The sequence below is a fragment of the Panulirus ornatus genome, chromosome 11 (assembly GCF_036320965.1).
Source record: "Panulirus ornatus isolate Po-2019 chromosome 11, ASM3632096v1, whole genome shotgun sequence".
In the NCBI taxonomy this organism is placed as follows: Eukaryota; Metazoa; Arthropoda; class Malacostraca; order Decapoda; family Palinuridae; genus Panulirus; species Panulirus ornatus.
The window spans coordinates 18,208,200-18,227,296 of record NC_092234.1 but is presented as its reverse complement, the minus strand read 5'-3'; the positions used below and the strand labels follow the sequence as shown (position 1 = coordinate 18,227,296).

General features: G+C 37.3%; 1 protein-coding gene across 2 annotated transcripts in view; it reads left to right on the top strand.

Moving 5' to 3' along the window:
- Nucleotides 1–2,630: 2,630 nt before the first annotated feature.
- LOC139751350 (uncharacterized) overlaps nucleotides 2,631–19,097 on the top strand; it is a 234,182-nt gene continuing 217,715 nt past the window's right edge. For both annotated transcript variants that reach the window (XM_071666708.1, XM_071666707.1), the window contains exon 1: nucleotides 2,631–2,736. In XM_071666708.1, the coding sequence (XP_071522809.1) occupies nucleotides 2,709–2,736 (28 nt within the window). In that variant the 5' untranslated portion in view covers nucleotides 2,631–2,708. The remainder of the gene's footprint in view (nucleotides 2,737–19,097) is intronic.

The following is a 19,097-nucleotide window of genomic DNA, read 5'->3' as shown; positions in this document are numbered from 1 at the left end:
GCATGGCCCACCCAGTGACGGCCCGCGTCAAGATGTGGGGGTGGCAGCTCGTCTGTTGTGTACATGATGGGTGGCAGCTCGTCTGTTGTGTACATGATGGGTGGCAGCTCGTCTGTTGTGTACATGATGGGTGGCAGCTCGTCTGTTGTGTACATGATGGGTGGCAGCTCGTCTGTTGTGTACATGATGGGTGGCAGCTCGTCTGTTGTGTACATGATGGGTGGCAGCTCGTCTGTTGTGTACATGATGGGTGGCAGCTCGTCTGTTGTGTACATGACAACATTAAATACCCTTATGTCTGCCTTTCGTTCCACGCCTCATCAAGTAGTGAGTGTTCAGGGTATAATAATGATCATGATCGCACGTTCCAACATGACAGCCCAAACATTATTCTCACACCAGTTTTATATCTCGTGTCTACATGAATGCATTTGCGATGTTTGTAATAGGTTGCATCGGTGTGGCCTCGTCCAACTTGTCATTAAGTGTACAATACACGTAAGCGTATTGTACACTATGTGGTTCATCTTAGGCTGAAGTTCGGCTCACTGGGTGGTGGTGGAAGCCGCCGTAATGGCGGGTAATACTGGGAGCAACTGGTGTTGTGGTGGCCGCCCGCCAGCTTGCCTCCCTGGTGTCCACCTCGGCGCACCAATATGATGTTCCGCGCCATTGATCATATCCCACGCTGGGCCTTCCAATGAACTGATTCCCCAGCCCTGGTGCCCTGTCTGGTGACCTCAAGGTTCGTATGGAAACCATGATCGCCTGTATGGGTCATGTCTCCAGGTATATATTGTCTGTGTCCGTCCTTACGTCTCGTTCATGGCCGGGAGGCAGAGACCATGTGGCTGAGCAGGACTCATGTGAGCCGATGTGTGGACGTCTGAGTGCATAGCAAGCTGGCCGGTGCTCAGGTGCTGTGGTAAATACGTCAGCCATTCTGTTAACCTACCTCCCGGAATGCCAGGAAAGAGAGAGTGACAGAGATACATGTAGTGTAGATAGAACTGATTATGAACCTAATGCTAGGCTTGACAGTACCTATCTCTCCTGGTCAAAGTTCTACCTGAAGATGAAGCATCACCATTACTTCTGACCATTTTTCTTTGCGTCACCCGCAGCCCATGTGGCGTGGCGGCCAGCCTCAACCCTCGTCACAAGATGTCATTGCAAGCCATCCTATCTTCCCTCTGCTCTTTTCTGTTTGCTTTGCGAACCATTGTCTTCAGTGGTTGAGTTACATTATAGATTCAGACCACAACATGATTTCATTTTCCTTAACATCAAAGCAATGAATTAAGAGGAGGGCCTGACCGTGCTATCGTAGGTTCTTATTACATGGTATAGTGTACAGGTGTGTGGAAGCCATCCCGGGCCTCCTGGACTTCCCTGTTCGACACAAAATCTTTTCAGATTCTTGATGTCAGAAAAAAAAATGATGATGCTATAATTCAGCGCTGTAAATAACAACGTGTAATGGATCATGATGTCCCAATATTACTTTGTTTTCTCACTCCTGAGACATATTCTTGTCATACGCTTGGGTTTCATGCCAGCTCATTAATATTACCGAGCGTACCATCAAATTACTAATGCTTGACAGGAAGGAATGTCTGAATGCTCATTTTCTGAAAGATTAATTTAAAAATCTTTCTTTCATTGTCGTTTCACAGAGAATTGCGAGTATTAACACATCATAGACGTCTAATACTTTACACTGGTGTTTTTCTGAAAAAGATAAGGGATGTTTTCAACTGCGTTGAAGGTACACTCATACCAACCCTTCCAATGTCGGAAAGCTTAAGAATTTATAACTTCTAATACTATTATGGATTTAATGGTGCCTTTTATATTTTCAGATGTGTTGAGTGGGATAATGTACACTTAAGAGTTGGCAACAAGTGTGAAAGATATATATTATCTTGTTGTAGCAGGACGGTATGTTTACCACCCTTCCATGTCGTCATGGTGGCGTATGTGACGTCATGTGCTTTCTTGACGTCACAGAAGTTTACTGTCAAATGAAAACTGATATTCAAGAATACCAGAGGTACGCATAACTAAAATTTTATAAAGATTTTGCACTATTCGATATTATCATTATAGTTTATTAATTATTTTTGTCCAATTGTAGTAGAGAAATAATTTTCTATAACATTTTATCAATTTTCCAGACTACAGATCTTCATGGGATGGTCTAGGCTGTGACCGATGTTTTGTTTGTAGGATCTCTTATTTCTAGGGATAACTACAATTTTTAGTCAGGTAAGGATAACACTTCTCATAATTTTCGAAATACCAATTTCCACGTTAGTGTAGAGGACGCAGGAATGCCGTGCAGCCACATAAAGCGTCAATTAACGAATTTAATTAGCAGTGTGACGGGCGGTAGTGCATGTTGCTGTGGTGGTGGTGGTGAGGGCAATGGAGCATAACCCAGACGGTGAATGACTCATTCCAGCCCCACACTCTCCTTCCAGCTTCTCACCAACCTCACCCCATCACTATCCCACCACCCGGACGCCTCATTTCACCAGTCAGTCAGGTTTGTAGGGGAGGGAAGGCCGCAGGTGTGGCGTGCGGGGCGGGTTTAGGATTGCTTGCAGTTGCATGTTGGAGGAGGGGCGCGAGCAATGGCCTTGACTCGTACCAGTAGTGGGCAGGTTGCTGTGGAACGCTCAGGGTAAACTCTGGCAGCGCCAGTCATGCCGGGACTCCACTCTGCTTTGCTGGGTCTGCACCACACTTGGTGTTGATCAGTTTTATGGCCAAGTTGCTTCAGGCTCCAGTTGGGCCTCTTGTCTCGCAGTAGCCTGCCTGCTCTCGCGCTCCAACACACACACACACACACACACACACACGCTGAAGGAGAAATGGAGCTGTTTTGGTGTTTGTCATAACTAATGTGTTCCATATACTTGAAATTCTGAAAGTTGAAGTGGTTGCATCATTGACCAGTTGAAGATAAATTAGGCTAGAAAAATGCCTGTAGTATGTTTGATATATCTTCATCAGTGGATAGACTCTCTGTGTAACTTCAATGATTTCTGAATTTTGATGAAAATGTGCAGATTTGATTACTGTGAAATTGGTGAAATTTTCTTGGTAAAACTTGTGATAATCAATGCTTGTGTATTACTCTGTCAGCTTTCAGTCCACGGCAAAGTATTCTTAGATATCATTTATGTGATGTGTTACGTACAGAATATCAAATGAAAACTTTGCGCAAGTTTGAAATGATTTAAACTCTTCCTTTGTTGTTATAGGTTTTACTAAAAGTATAAAACATTTTAGAATATTTACTGAAGCAAAAGGCCTATCTGGTAACTTGGTGAACCTTACATTAATAATGTTATAGAAAAGTGTGTGAGTTCTCTTGCAGGAAAGACAAGTCATTAAATGTCAGAGATCATGTCATTAAGTACTGATACCCCATTCTCTCTTGAAAATGAAAAATCATGTAAATATATTGATAGTGAATGCTTTTTGGGTATTTAGTTGTGAAGAAGAGCATAGGTCATTGGTGAAAGATTGATTCTATTTCATTGTCAGACCCTCAGCTATTTGTAATATGAATTAGGAAAGAAATTAAGGAAAATATGTTCTTGTGTAAATGTTTCAAGTTTCATGATTTAGTATAAAAGTTAATGAATGTGACAAATATCTGGAATGGAATCAGATACTGTACGTCTGCAACGATGTTCTCAGTGTACATTTTGCGAGCACCATACAATTTTCTTGAATTAGATACGCACTGGCTCATGAACCATACTGTACTTCTGTAATATGTTCCTCAATCTTCCTTTTCTCAACTATGCATTTTTCATATCATTTGATATAGTGATGATCAGTAAATGTTTATGCCTCTGTCTTGTCAGTTATTAAGGAAAGGAAAAAAATGCCATTGCTTGATACAAAATCAGTAAGGTTTCAGCACGAACTACTGATTATTACAATGATATTTCTTAGAAATATCTCATAAATATCTCATAAGTTTCTCATAAGGAAAACCATCACAATGCATCAGCAATATGCAGAAACAATTTGAAGTAGTAATGCAACTCAGAAATTCTTTAATTTTGGTGATAGAATTTCTTGCAAGTACATCTGGTGATTCATATGTTCTGATATGTGAGAGCTGCCATTTTTAACCCTTAACCTGTTCCATATGTCATATGACAGACTTTATAGCTTTGCTCACATTTTAATGAGTTAAAGCTTACTTCATTTGTTTAAGATACCCGGCTGATGTTTGCTTTTATCAGTTGTCTATAGAAGCTCCAGCTACATACTGCTGCATTTGGAAAAAAATACCCTGCATCTCTGTCACCCTCAGGACATCAAATTGAGTATACATGCTTCAGCTGAGTGGGAAACCAGCTATCAGCACTGAGTCTCCTTAAACACTGAAGCTTATTGTCAGTATTGAAATATAAGATATACAAGCATATTGCAGAAGAGTCAGGGAAATTCATTTGTATTGATATGTTATACATAGCCTTTCCCCTGAAATGGTATTAATTATGGCAACAATATGCTTTTCTTTCAGTTTTTGAGAATTTTCTTTTGGCCATCATGCCTGATGTGTCTCAAGTCCATTTTGGATAGTTTGGCCGCAATCACCAGATGTTACCACAATAGACAGTGTACTGGTCTCTTTCACCAGATGTCTTATGGGCCAGAAAAGCTGCTATATAGCTTTGTTGAACTATGGAAATTGATTGTGGAGTTCCATTTAAAGTTACAACCCCTGGTAAATTTCAGTGAATTAGAGTATTTGGCATCGCATTCTTGAAATGGACTTAATGAAACTAGCATAAATATACATATGAAAAAGCTATTTGCTGCTAATAGTAACTAAGATTTCATTAGTTGACTGGGTCTCCTACAACATTACAGGTGTATTTTGCCCACACTGCAATCCCCTTGTATTTCAGTGTATTTTGCTGATTTTTTTTTGGTGTTTAGGGATACCAGGCTCTCACTAGTTTAGTTAGTTTTAGAATAAAAGGAACATTTTTTTGGGTATGGGTGTTGATATATATGGTGTAATTAGAATTGTATGTTCATTTATATATATGAAAGCAAAGTTTTGTGTAGCATATGAATATGTAAAATTAAGTAGTAATATGTAAAGAAATACTAGTATGTGAAATGTGTAAAGGATACAAGTACTTAAAAAATACATATCTTTAATGTGAAGTTATGCATTGAAAAGAATTCATAAATTGTGTAATGTGATTAGTTGTATATAGAATGCAGTAACACTTGGAAAGAAATCCATAATTATCATACAATGTATTTACATGGATTATGGGCATCTAATTTGTCAGCATAGGCTGACCCTCCCACACCTACTTAAAGGAAAGTATACTAATTTTTTTGATATTTTCTTTTATAAAAGCATGATATACACAATTCATGGGGGGGGGGGGGAATTGTTTGAATGTTTTCAAGTATGGGGCTGGATTATGGAGGTTTAGTAAAACTGCTGTTTAAGGGTTATGGCATCACTTTACCCTGTGAAGAGAGTAGGGCTTTGAAGGTTAAGGACACTGTGAGATGAACAGGGATTGGAGTACAGTGTTTTGAAATATAACTTCATTTATCAAGGTTAGCATGAAATTCTTGCAGCCAACTATGAATCGTAAGAATGGATTCAGAGGTAACTGAATCAGTAGTGTAGGATGAAACAGTTGCATTTGTTTGTTGATGTATGGTAGTAGAATGTATTTTATGCAGGAAGGTTTGTTTATTATTTATAGTTTCTGTCTTACAGCTTAAGAATCTAACAAAAGAGGGCACGGATTTGAAGGCAAAGGAAAATATGGGGTTATGGAAAAAAAGAATGTTTTTTGGATTGAACAATGCACAGATCTTCATTTCTGTAAGTAAACAGATACAGTTCACATAGGAATTCCAAATTATATTTGACACCATTGTAAGGCCACCAAGTGACACCATCATGGGATTGTTTGAACTGACTTAGTTTGCTTTGAGTTGAGACTAGTTTGGGTAAGCTTGTTGGATATATTTTTTTTCTTTTTACTTATATCTACTTACGAGAAATATGCAGTTTGAGAAAATGTGATGTATATAGGCATGCAAAGTGCTTAAGTTGCAATTGACTATTCAGATCTTCTGTGTAGAAACACTTTTAGTGGCTTCTTCGTGTCTGTTAAAAATAATTTTTGATAGTTGTTTTCATATGACAAGCACTCTGATGTCTCAAATCTGGCAGTCCAGGATCTGGAGGGTGTGGGGGTGAAGACCCCTCGAAGACTTAACCTGGTTTTTACTAAGTATATTCCCAATGTTAGGTGCTGTATTTGCTGTATTTTATGCTGGGTGAAACCCACAGCTTTTAACTTTTAATCACTTGTTAATGCCAAAGTCTACATTGTAGATATGAGAACTTTAAATAAGTACAGCTGTAATATTATTAAGACATACTGGGAAGACAGAACTCATCATGTAGTTATTTGTAATTTTTTTTTTATTCTGTTGCTAAGTTTTTTCATGCTCGGTAAAATGTTGTGTTTACGGAAGTCATCCAGCAAGAGGTAATGCAGTTACACAGGGTTCAGGAAAAACTAATCATGAAAAAATTTAATTACATGAAACGAGTGACAGTGGAAGAACTGTGTAAGAGTCATAAAAGCCTAACTCTAATCCCCTCACCAAACCCCTTACCTGATGAGTTTCACTGATCATCCAGACCAGCTCCTACAGTGGATAAATCCAAGACTTATTTCCTGCCTCCCCTGATGTATCCACTGAAAGATGACCATAAGGTTTACCTACCTTAAACCTCACTTGGGCCAAATGCCACCACAAGCTTTAAGCTAAGTAATTGCCATCTCTACCTTAGTCTGCATGTACATTTTGGAATTGTGGAACAGTATGATTACAATTGTAGTGTTATTTAAAACTCACTTGTATGTTAGGAAAAGAAAACTCCTCAGGTTAAGTTGTGTTTTATTAGATCATTTTTCAATACCCAAAATACTGAAAGATTTGAAATCAGGCAATTGTTTCACCCCCAGCTTTCTGTCTTTGAGATCTTAGAGTGTATGAAGTCCATGTCAGATTTGTGCTCCTCTTCTAAAGTAGAATTTTCAAATCGAACAAGTTAGTAAAGGTGCTTCTGCAGATTGTTGATTTTGTTTCGAGCAGGGTCATTTTATACATCACATTGGAAGGGATGTATAGGGTATTACCTCCTTTTCCCTCTTAGGCCTTGATTAGTACTTAAGATTCTAAATGAAATCTAAAACTGATTAGTTATATTGGTTGGATTTCCAGCACTTGTGTCTTTAAGAAAGATATCTGCTCTTAATTATAATTAAGTGACTCAAGCTTTCTGTATAGTGTTTTGAAGGGAAAAACTCAGAGTGCTTTGTGTGTGTCCAATGCCAACAAAACTGGGAATGGATAGCCTTCAAAGAAATGCATTTCTAGCATTAGAGTGCTTGTTTATGTTGCACTGACTTTATGAAACTTTTTGTTTTTTAATTTGTTTTTAGACGGAAAGACTATGGAGGAAATTGTATAAACCTTTTGCACTGCAAATAAGGCATTAATTGTCCCCATATTTGTTAGCTTTGTACACACCTGTGATTTTTTCCCATCGACACAACCATTTATTTAAAAAGAAATAGAGTAAACAGTAAGGCAACGATAATGGAAATTTACAGCTTTACATGTCTTTAACCGATATGTTGTCTAAGAAAGTATCGTAAGCGTGCAGTATTATCAACATGTGTATATTGATAGGGTTATGAAGTGATAGGTTATACTTAGTACATTGTGTTATCATTATCAGGTCCCGATTTGTACTCCTTTTTCTTATTTACTCCTTTTCCCTATTCTTATTGTACTATGCTAGAAGACTTGAAGAGTGGACTAGGCTGTGGAGGTGGAGATAAGGGAAAATTTGGGGAATGATAGTGTAAGACAAAGAAAAAGATGATTAAGAGTAAAAAAAGAATTAATGCTGTCCCAAGAGATTTAGATTTATGTTATTTACATTATATTAGGTGCATCTTTATTGATGTCATTTACTTTCATCCACATGATTTTAATCTAGAAATATGGTGCTTACAGTTGTAACTTTATTGTGATATTGTTAACTATTTTTAGTCCATTAAGAAAGATTATATTTGCTGCCCATGAGTTATGTATTCATTCAGCTGCTTGTGAGTTGAAGTATTCTGGGGAATACAGTCATTGATGGACTTTGCTTAAAGCTGATGGAACAACTTTGTTAACTTTCAGATGAAAATAATCAAAGCATGCTCCTGTGCATGCATTTGTTACCATGGCAGCACCATGTGCTTGAAAGCAGGTGATGACTATTCTGTACTATGATATATTTATATATTTTTTTTTCATTGCTACATACAATCCCAGGACCCATTTCATGAGGTTCATGCAGCATCTAGGCTGTGCTTCAATCAGGAATGGGGAAATGGTGGATTAATTTCCAGTTAGAAGTTCCACTTCACAATGTACTTCTTTTCATCCATTGAGAGTGACAAAGCCTCACCAAAGATTACTTTTCACTTGCAGTTTAAACACGTTTAGATGGGGTTTGTTAACATACGTCTCTAATAAAACATTGAATTCAAGGTGAATCTTTGCCCCAATGGAATGTTGAGTTAGGTTTTCAGTCAGTTCAGTTCTAGATATAGAATACATATGTACTGTGTTTACATTATATTATCTACTTGATCCCCTTTCCTTTAGTGGCCTGTCCAGTCTTGGGAATTTAGTGTACTAATCCCATTAGACTTATACGAAAGCAAACTTTAATTGTGTAGGATTATTCTACGAAATGAAAGAAGCTGTTTATTAGGATTTTCATTATTGTTCACAAGAACACTTCTCCCATTGATAAATTCTACTGTATGCTTACCCCACACTTTCCTTCTGCCACAGATCCCTGCCCACTGTTATCAAGATATTAGGATTGAATGATATTGTGAAGAGATATGCTTGCTTAATTAGCACTTTGTTTTTACCCAATAAAATCTCTTTGTTTCAAAGCTTTTCTAGCAATTGTCTGATAATGTGATGTCATCTGATACTCGGTATTAAGTTTCCTGAATTTCTGGTGCCATAGACATGTTGACATCAGCAGTAATGAAATGAGAGATGCTAAGGGTAAAGTAGATGGGACTTGGAATCCCCTAAGACTAACAAATTGCATTGCAGATAATAAAGAAAGATAGTGAGGTGTGGAATATTTCTGTAAGAGAAATAGCCACTTTAAGACAATTCTTTGTTGACTAAGGATTAGCTATACTGTGTTGACCCATAGTCACTGAATGGAAGGGAGACCTTCCCCAGTATGTGACACCTGCCATTGCACTATTACTGAGGAACGTACATCGACAGAATTCTAGAAATGTAGGCGTTTCAGAGTCAAATATGAAGTGTGTAATGACATTGGAAGGAATAAAAGTACTAGAGAAATATTGGAATGCAATGTTGATGTAAACTGAGTGGTGCATTTTTTAATTGAGGCCACAATATATAATGTTATCTAAATAGTTTTGATGTTTTAGATATTTTTTTGCTGAAAAGTGCTGAGAAACCTTCAAGTTGTAGCACTTTACAAATTATACAAAATCAAATCCAAACCTACTTACGGAGGAATGATGGCATCCTTAAAAACATGAAAATTTTCTTGTTACAGAGTTGAAGTGAACCTAGTTGACAAACTTTGTTGTGAAGTAGATATTAGTTACTGAAGTAGATATTAGTTACCATAGAAATTTGTTTGGGCAGGATGTATGGCACTACTGCATGCAAACATTCTTCTTCACTGTAAGGGTGCTTGCACTCTGATTTTGTTTAAATACTTGTAATGCTTAAGAATGAAGTTCTGAATTGTGTCAAATTTCTAGCTAAGTAGTGCATCTTGAACACCTGATTCCATAATTGTTATAATGATTTTTTAAGGTAGTGGAATTTTCATGGATCTGAATGATTGTGTTACTTATATGATGTAAAAAGATTGAAATATGTTCCTCATAAAAGTTTCATGAATCAGAGTTCCAGTACTCATGTAGAGTATGGAGAAGTGTTAATTTTAAGGCCTTGAAAAGTCTTAGAACATAAGGAAAACTATAAGATAATGAAAACTGAGTCATGGAAAACTTGAAGTTTACGGAAAATGAAATGATGTAGAAATTTCTGAAGTGTTGTAGGAGCATGATACCCCTCATGACCATTCATAATTCACTGATATTTGTCTTTTTTAATGCAAATAGCAAGACTTGAATGAATATAGATCATTTCTGATTTGTGTATTTTTTGGCATACTGTGTCACAGAGTAAATCACATCGATGATGGTACACTTGAAAGTCAGATTATCATTTTTTTTTTTATTAGATAAGATGGAGGGACCTTGTATATATTTTTTTCAGGTGCAAAGAGTCATGAAATCTTATTCTAATTTTATTGTGTTAGTAATTAACCATGCTACTTTAAAAGTTAATGAAGACCTTGTTGATTGGACTGAATAGAAATTACAGTCGGGTATGGAGTGATGAATGACTTGAGTTACATAGATACACAGACCAAGGTCCAAGTGAGGTGGTCTGTCTTTAACACTTAAGAAAATAAAGAAAAAAAAATTAAGCTCCCTTGTGAACAATAGAAGAAAAGGATAGCAAAGCAAAGGCTCTCTTCCCACCCTCCACTCCCTCTTGCATACCTTGGCAGGAAAACAGGTAGAAAAAAATACCTTGTAGGATTAATAATCCTGAAGGAAATCTTTATGGGGATGTCATAAGGTAGAGTGAACATGAATATGTCATGCATCCTTTCACTTTTTGTTTTAAAGACAACACTAAAGATAAACTTAAGCTCCAGCCTCTCGACTTCCCATCCACTGTATTATTCCTGATGTTGAAGAATGGTTTGGCAATTCTTAATTACTCTCTCCCAGCAGGTGGCATAGGTTAATCGTTATTAGTATGATATTGCAGGATGGCCAGGGAGAGATCAGTGGTTGAGAAGCTAGCATGATACGCTACTGCTTTTTGATGTATGATTAGATGAATTATTCAGTACCAGAGAGTGATAAGTCATGATCAAGCCCAATTTTGAATATATATTAAGGCTGTCCTGAAAAACATTTTCTTGGAGCTTATTCCATGCACCAGTAATGCCATTAGTAATAAGATATTTCAGTTTAGATTAATTTGATGACCTGTAAGTTTTGATCCATTTCCTCTCATTTTAAATGCTGGTGCAACTTTAAAGAAGTCTTCAATATTGACATTGTTAAATCCTTTAAGTATTTTGCCTGGAGGCATTTCTTGGTTAGGAAGAACAAGTTTGATTCTTACTGTCTATCCTCATTGTTATACAAGGAGGGAATCAATTTTGTTGCTCATCTGTGCACTGCTTCCACTTAAAGAATGTCCTTAAGTGGGGGGCCCAAAACTGCACTGCTTATTCAAGGTGTGGTCTCACTATACTTAAGTATAGTGGCAATATCACGTCCTTACTTTTGTATGTAAAGTCTCTGTTTATAAATCTTAACATCCTTTATGCTTTCTTGGTAGCTTGATTGTAATGCTTGGAGAATTTGAAGTTACTGGAGACATTGACCCCTTGATCTCTCAAACTAGGAGTGTTTTTTATCTTGTGGCCCATCAGTTCATAATCAGCTGTTTTGTTCAGGTTTCCTACTTCTAACAACTGACATCTATTGATGATGAATGGTTTTTGCTATTTACTAGACCATTCGGCTATTTTTTGTAGATCCCCTTTTAATCTTATCCTTTTTTTCTACAGTTGATATGGTATTGCCAATCTTTGTGTCATATGCAAATTTGGACTCAAGGTTGTTGAGCCCTAAGTCAATATTGTTGATGTAAATGATGAAAAGTATAGGCCCAGGACTCTTCTAGGAATGGGTGACCACAGTGATGATTCCTCATTCATTATGACTCAGCTTCCTATCACAAAACCAGTCTTCTATGTAATTTCTGAATGAACCAGTAATCCCTAAGGCCCAGGCTTGAGTGGGAGAATAACCTGGCAGTCAGTAGGGAATCAGATTTTGTGTTGCAGCTGCTAATGAGAATGCATTCATATAATGCATAAATTTGTACAATCCACAATGATTGATTAAATAGTCTTATTGAGATCTCATAGAATTAGGTGGTTTGTTTAGTATCTGGTACATATTCTTATCATGCTCACTAAGCATCAGGTAGATTCAGTGGCTATCAGTCTGGTGAATACCTGGTGGAATCTTCTTGGGTGGGGTTGTCCCCCCCCACAACATAAGCTGGACCTAGGCTGCTGGATTGGGTCATTGGTTGACCAAGTTGCTAGGAGCTGCAGCACTTAGGCCTGTGTAGCTCACATAGCCTGGCAGGTGTGAGACACTTTTTAGGTACTTTTCTAGGTTACTCTTAAACTTCTATACTTTGCATCCAATTCTGTATCTGATGATAGCTGGCAACTTGTAGAGTCTTAAACTCTGGATGTTTAAAGTTTTCTCTCCCATTTTGTGCTTACAGCACCTTTAGGTTTCAGAGGAAGTATTTTGCAGAGTTTTCCATGCCCATTATGCCAGGAGGATGTTTTTCTGAATGCTCTCTTTTTGTGCATAGGTAGTATTTTACAGATTCTAACATGGCTATCATGCCAGTAGATTTTTTTTTTTTCTGAATGTAAGTTTGGAGTCATGCCTTCTAGAACTTTTCAGGTATAGATATTGTATATCTTTCCCATCCGTGCTCCAGAAGTATAGTCGCAGAGATTTCAGCCATTTTCAGAAATTGTCAGTGGCCTCTTAAGTCAATATTCTCCATTCGTTCCAGCCCTCTTACTCTCTGTTTTCTTCAACTTCTTTCGTTGTTCCCCTCCTTTTCTAAGCAAGTTCTTGAAGCTCTTAATCTGTCTCATCCTGGGATGTTCTGCAAGACATCTGCTTTAAGGGGTCCATTTTAAATACTTTTTGACATGACTTGTGCCTTTCGTTCTTTGTACATGGCCATACCTCCTTAGCTTGTTCTTTTCATTTACATATGTAGATATAACATTCAGATCTTGGTGTTTCTCATCTTATTCCTTTTTTTAACTTCTCCTATAAGCCTTAAAGCTCTCATTCTCCATGGCTTGGATCTTTTAACTTGTTCTGGTTGTTGATGATCATTGTTTTCAGTTTGAATGGTAAATTTCCAGCTTTCAGTTAAGGGTATAGCACACTGAAGTTTACATTATATTTAATAATTCTGTTGTTTATATTCTTGTTATGTTGGTGGTCTTCACTGTATATGTAACACTGAATTTTACATCATTTCCATTCAAACAACCTGACCATTTATCCGATGCATCCTTTTACTTTTGCTTTCAATTATGATAGCTATGTCATTAGCATATGCTGAGTTGATCTCTTTATGTTCTCTTATGCATGTTTCTCTTTGACCACTGTCTTTATATATTACTAATAAGATAAGGGGCAATACTCCTCCCTGTCTGATTCAGGTTTATATTTTGAATCACTTGCTGTTAGTCTCCTTATCCTTGACTCTGTTCATAGTGATGGTATGTATATACTTTTTATTCCTGTACCAATTTCATATCTGTTCCATTGTGATGGTCTACCAATTTCCTCAATAGTTTGTTTCTCTTAATTCTGTTGAAAGCCTTTTCTAAATCTATTAGAGTTAGGCATCTTGTGTTTAGTTCTTAAATGCTTTTCTAAAGGAATCTTTTAAGGGTGAAAACTAAATCATTAGCTCCTCTATTGGGTCAAAAACCTTGTTGGCAGTTTTCAAATGTATCATATACCTGTGTTCTTAATCAGTGTTCATGTGTCTTACATATATGGGATGATAATGCAATTCCCATGATATCTGCAGTTCTGCTTTTCTCCTTTCTCATAGATTTATGGATAATAAATTTCAGCTAATCTGATGGTGTCCTTTCCTGTTTCCATGCAGTTGAATATGTATTATTTTTTATTTTGCTTTGTCGCTGTCTCCCACGTTTGCGAGGTAGCGCTAAGGAAACAGACGAAAGAAATGGCCCAACCCACCCCCATACACAATGTATATACATACACGTCCACACACGCAAATATACATACCACATCGATCCAATTCACTCTATTCCTTGCCCTCCTTTCACCCTCCTGCATGTTCAGGCCACGATCACACAAAATCTTTTTCACTCCATCTTTCCACCTCCAATTTGGTCTCCCACTTCTCCTCGTTCCCTCCACCTCCGACACATATATCCTCTTTGTCAATCTTTCCTCACTCATTCTCTCCATGTGCCCAAACCATTTCAAAACACCCTCTTCTGCTCTCTCAACCACGCTCTTTATATTTCCACACATCTCTCTTACCCTTACATTACTTACTCGATCAAACCACCTCACACCACACGTTGTCCGCAAACATCTCATTTCCAGCACATCCACCCTCCTACGCACAACTCTATCCATAGCCCACGCCTCGCAACCATACAACATTGTTGGAATCACTATTCCTTCAAACATACCCATTTTAGCTTTCCAAGCTAATGTTCTCAACTTCCACACATTCTTCAAGGCTCCCTGGATTTTTGCCCCCTCCCCCACCCTATGATTCACTTGAATATGTGTTTGAGCTATTTTATTGCATCAGCATCAGTTGTGTTAATGAGCACTATTGGTGCCATTCCATTTTTCATATTCTAAAGAGCTCTTTTCACATCTTCAGTACTTAGATGGTAGGATTTCATATTATTTTCTTCCATTTCCTCAGTTGTTTTACCAGTTCACAAATATCTTCATATTTTATCACAGTTAAGAGATCTTCAAAATATTTTTCAGTCATTAGACCACTTTTGGTTCTGCTAACAGATTTTCTGCACTGTAATCCTTGATGGCATATACTGTATCCATTGTTTCTTTTTGCAATTATTTGTTATGCTGAAAAGCATTTTCAGTGTTTAGATCTTGTCCAGTGCCTTTCCAGACTTCATCTTTCGCCCATCTCTTAATCATTTTAGCTTGTGTTCAAGATTGTGCATAGCTAAACCTATATTATAGTTTTCTAGTCATCATCCATTTTTTTTAGATGCTCACATTTTCACTTTTACAGCTTTTTTTTTTTTCAATATCATTTCCCCATGTTGTGCTTTTCATTTTAGATCCCTTTTTTTTTCAATGCTGACTTTTGTACCTAAGTTTTGTACATTTCTTCATCCTCAGTATCCTGCTCTTATGTATATTTCACTCCAAGTAACTTGATACTTATTTTGTTCTTAAGCTCTTTTGGTCATTCTTCACTTTAATTTTTTTCCAGTGTAAATCTCCTTTGTTTCTGTGTTACTTTTATTTTTGCTTCCACTAACTTTAGTTTAGCTATCACTATTCTGTTATCTGATTCACTTAACACTGTTGATATGAATTTGTCATACCTAATTAAGTTTTGAATGTTCATTGAAATATATCTTTGATTAATTAGTGTATTTTTGTCTTTCATGATTCCTCGCATACCAAAACAACTTGTGACTTTTGTAATGTTTATAGAAAGTATTCATTATTGATGGGAAGTTGAAAATGGAAATGAATTAATGTCACCATCAGCATTTATTACTTCGATGCCTACTACTTCAGTTGCACTCTTTAAGCTTTCTCTCCAATATCCTGGTATAACCTCATTTTCCCTTTGTTTTACACGTACATAAATTTTTTGTTGAGCTTTTTAGTGCAAATAAAGTTTTTGTTGAGCTTTATAGTGCTTCTCTTTTTTTGGTAGTAGGTCTACCTTGCTAGGGAGTGTATCCTTGTACAAGGCTCAGTTTTATGTATCTGATATACTGATATGCTTATTATTCCGTAACGTACATTATCAGTTTTTTCAATAATTTATGGTGTCAACGAGAAACCAACCCCATGTCAATGAGAATCATTGCCTCACTATGTGAGGTTGTAGTATTTCATGCATTGTTTTTTCGTCTTCATTTTTGTTTCTTATCTTATAAAGTCCCAATTTCTAAGTTATTTCATAATTTTTGTTAGGTATTCTTCTTTTCCTCTCTTTGTCAACTAACTAATGGAAGCTTATCTAATGGTATTTTTGTCTTGTGATCCAAATCCATATCCATCTCCAATTCATCAATTCATCATTTGGTTACTCCTCCTCTTCTGAGGTTTGGTTTACACTTTTTGAGTATAATGTATCCACCGTGGCTTGTTAGTCCTGTCTTGATTTCTTAGTACTACCAATAAGTGCCTTCTATTTGTTTATTGCCATTTTATGGTGATAGGGCTCTCCTAATGGATTCCCAGGCAAACAATCGAGTCTGATGATGAAGTTGCCATTTTATGGCAATAGGGCTCTCCTAATGGATTCCCAGGCAAACAAATCTAGTCTGATGAAGCAGCTACTCCTCTGGAAGTTTACATAGTCCCACACCTGGTAGTTTTCATGCACTGCCTAAGTGATGTTGGTTTTGAGGGTACTGGCTAGTTTATTAAAGAAAATTATGCTTCTTTGCTGCTTGTGTTTTGGGATGTAGAATATGAGAAATTTGTTCTGGTAAGGTTACGTACAATAATATGACACTTAAGAGACCATAGTAAGGATTTTCGTGTGTTCAGGCATAATTCAGGAATGGTGTAGCTCAAGAAAAGGTTTAGAAAGTTAGCAGTCAGTCCGGGATTTCATAATTGTTTATCACGTGGCACAGCATATCAGCTAAAATGATTGTTGCTTTGTTTACAGTTGTAAATTTTAATGAAATGTCAAGAAAGTAGTGAACTAGGGAAAATATATGTTCTGTTGAATGATAACATTCTGGCTCCAAATGTTGCAGAATGCATCTCGGATTGCTTTAGCTTTCAGTTAAGGACTTAATTGAAGAAAGGAATTGAGAAGTGTCCTCGTATGATGTAGAGGAACTGGAAGATACAGTGCAGAACACAGAAATTATGAAAAGATAGAATAACCATTCCATGCATGTCTAGTGATTATCCATTCCACCTCTTGGCACTATGATCGTTCATCTGGTGCCAATGAAGAAAATAAGTTGAAGTGCAGTATGAGGGACTTAGTCATTTACTGAATAGTTTTAATCAGATCTTTCCTGTAATAAAGAAGATAACAAACTATATGTGCCCCTCTGCAAAATGTCAAGTGACTGTTACTCCATAGATGACACAAGGCCTTTTGCCTCACCCTCTGATTCTCAAGCTGACTTTGCCATAGTAGGCCATGAACTGTAACACCACACCCACACATTATTTTTAACCTTTAAATGCCAGGAGTCTTCATATGAAGATGTACGTGGGCATCAGCACATGAGTATTGATGTGTGTAGGCTTTGTCTAAATCCTGCTGCCATTGTTTTGACATTCTATGATGCCTTGGTCACTGTGTAGGTTCTTATTTCAGAGACTTGTCACACTGAAAGAGGTTCTAAAGTGCAAATTTGAAAATATATGTTTTTTTTTTCTCCCGCGTTTGCGAGGTAGCGCAATATATGTATATTTATGTATATACTTGTGAACAGTAGCCATAAATACAGTAGTGATAATATACATCATGAAACTCCTTTCTGCAGTTTCCCTGTTTCACCTCCATGGGAAAATTAATGATTAATATTTGTGCCATACCATGGCCAGATAAGTTATGGTCATACATATTTGCTCATATTATTTATATTTATGTGCATGTCCTATATAAATGATTATATGGCTTTATTGAATTCAGTCATGGGCCTCACCTCTCCCTGTTAATCCTCTAACTTCATCTGTCCTTCCTCTGCCACCCCACAACTGCCTCTGTCAGGCAATTTGCACATTAACTTTAGTGTTGTGCCATGGCTATATAAGTTAGCGTCTTGTTAGTGCATATCCTTTACTGTATTTCTTTTAGTGCATATCCTTTACTGTATTTCTTTCATTTTGTAATGGGTAACAAAATCTTTGAGAACTCATTTTCTGTGCCAAATCATGACATTTGCAGAGTTGAAAATCAAATGGCTTTTGAGGTTTAGAGAAAGAAAAATTAAGTATGATTATATATTGCAACCCATGCGTATCTTTTATGGATCTACTTCAACAAGGTGGGCTCAGTTTGTTTGTGAAGTACCTCACCGGTATTATACTGTTTTTCATCCAGTGAAGATGATACTGCTCCTCACTTATGGTTTTACCAGTTGCAGATGGGGTCCATTTACATAAGTATGATGATAGATAAGTTGATTTAGATATTAATCAGGAATAGCAAGACTACAAATCACTGTATACATACACATACACACACCGACATATACATATATACACATGTACATGGTCATACTTGCTTGCCTTGCTCCATTCCTGTCACTACCCCACCCCACAGGAAGCAGCATCGTCAGCCCCTGCTTCAGCAAGGTAGTGCCAAGAAAACAGACAAAAAGGCCACATTTGTTTACACAGTCTCTACTGCCATATGTAATGCACCGAAATCACAGGCCCCACAGACCTTTCCATTGTTTACCCCAGATTCTTCACATGCCCTGGTTCAGTCAATTGACAGCACGTTGACCCCAGTTTACCACATTGTTCCAATTCACTTTATTCCTTACACGCCTCTCACCCTCCTCTATGTTCTGGCCCTGATTGCTCAAAATCTTTTTCACTCCATCCTTCCACCTGCAATTTGGTCTCCCTCTTCTCCTTGTTCCTTCCACCTCTGACACATATATCCTCTTTGTCAATCTTTCCTCTCTCATTCTTTCCATATGCCCATACCATTTCAACACTCTCTCTTCTGCTCTCTCAACCACACTCTTTAATTCCACACATCTCTCTTACCTTTTCATTACTTACTTGATTAAAATACCTCACACCACATATTGTCCACAAGCATTTCATTTCCAACACATCCACTGTCCTCCTTACAACCCTATCTATAGCCCATGCCTCGCAACCATACAATATTGTTGGAACTACTATTCCTTCAAACATACCCATTTTTGCTCTATGAGATAACATTCTCCCTTTCCACACATTCATTGTTCCCAGAACCTTCTCCCCCTCCCCCATCGTGTGACTCACTTCCACTTTGATGGTTCCATCCACTGC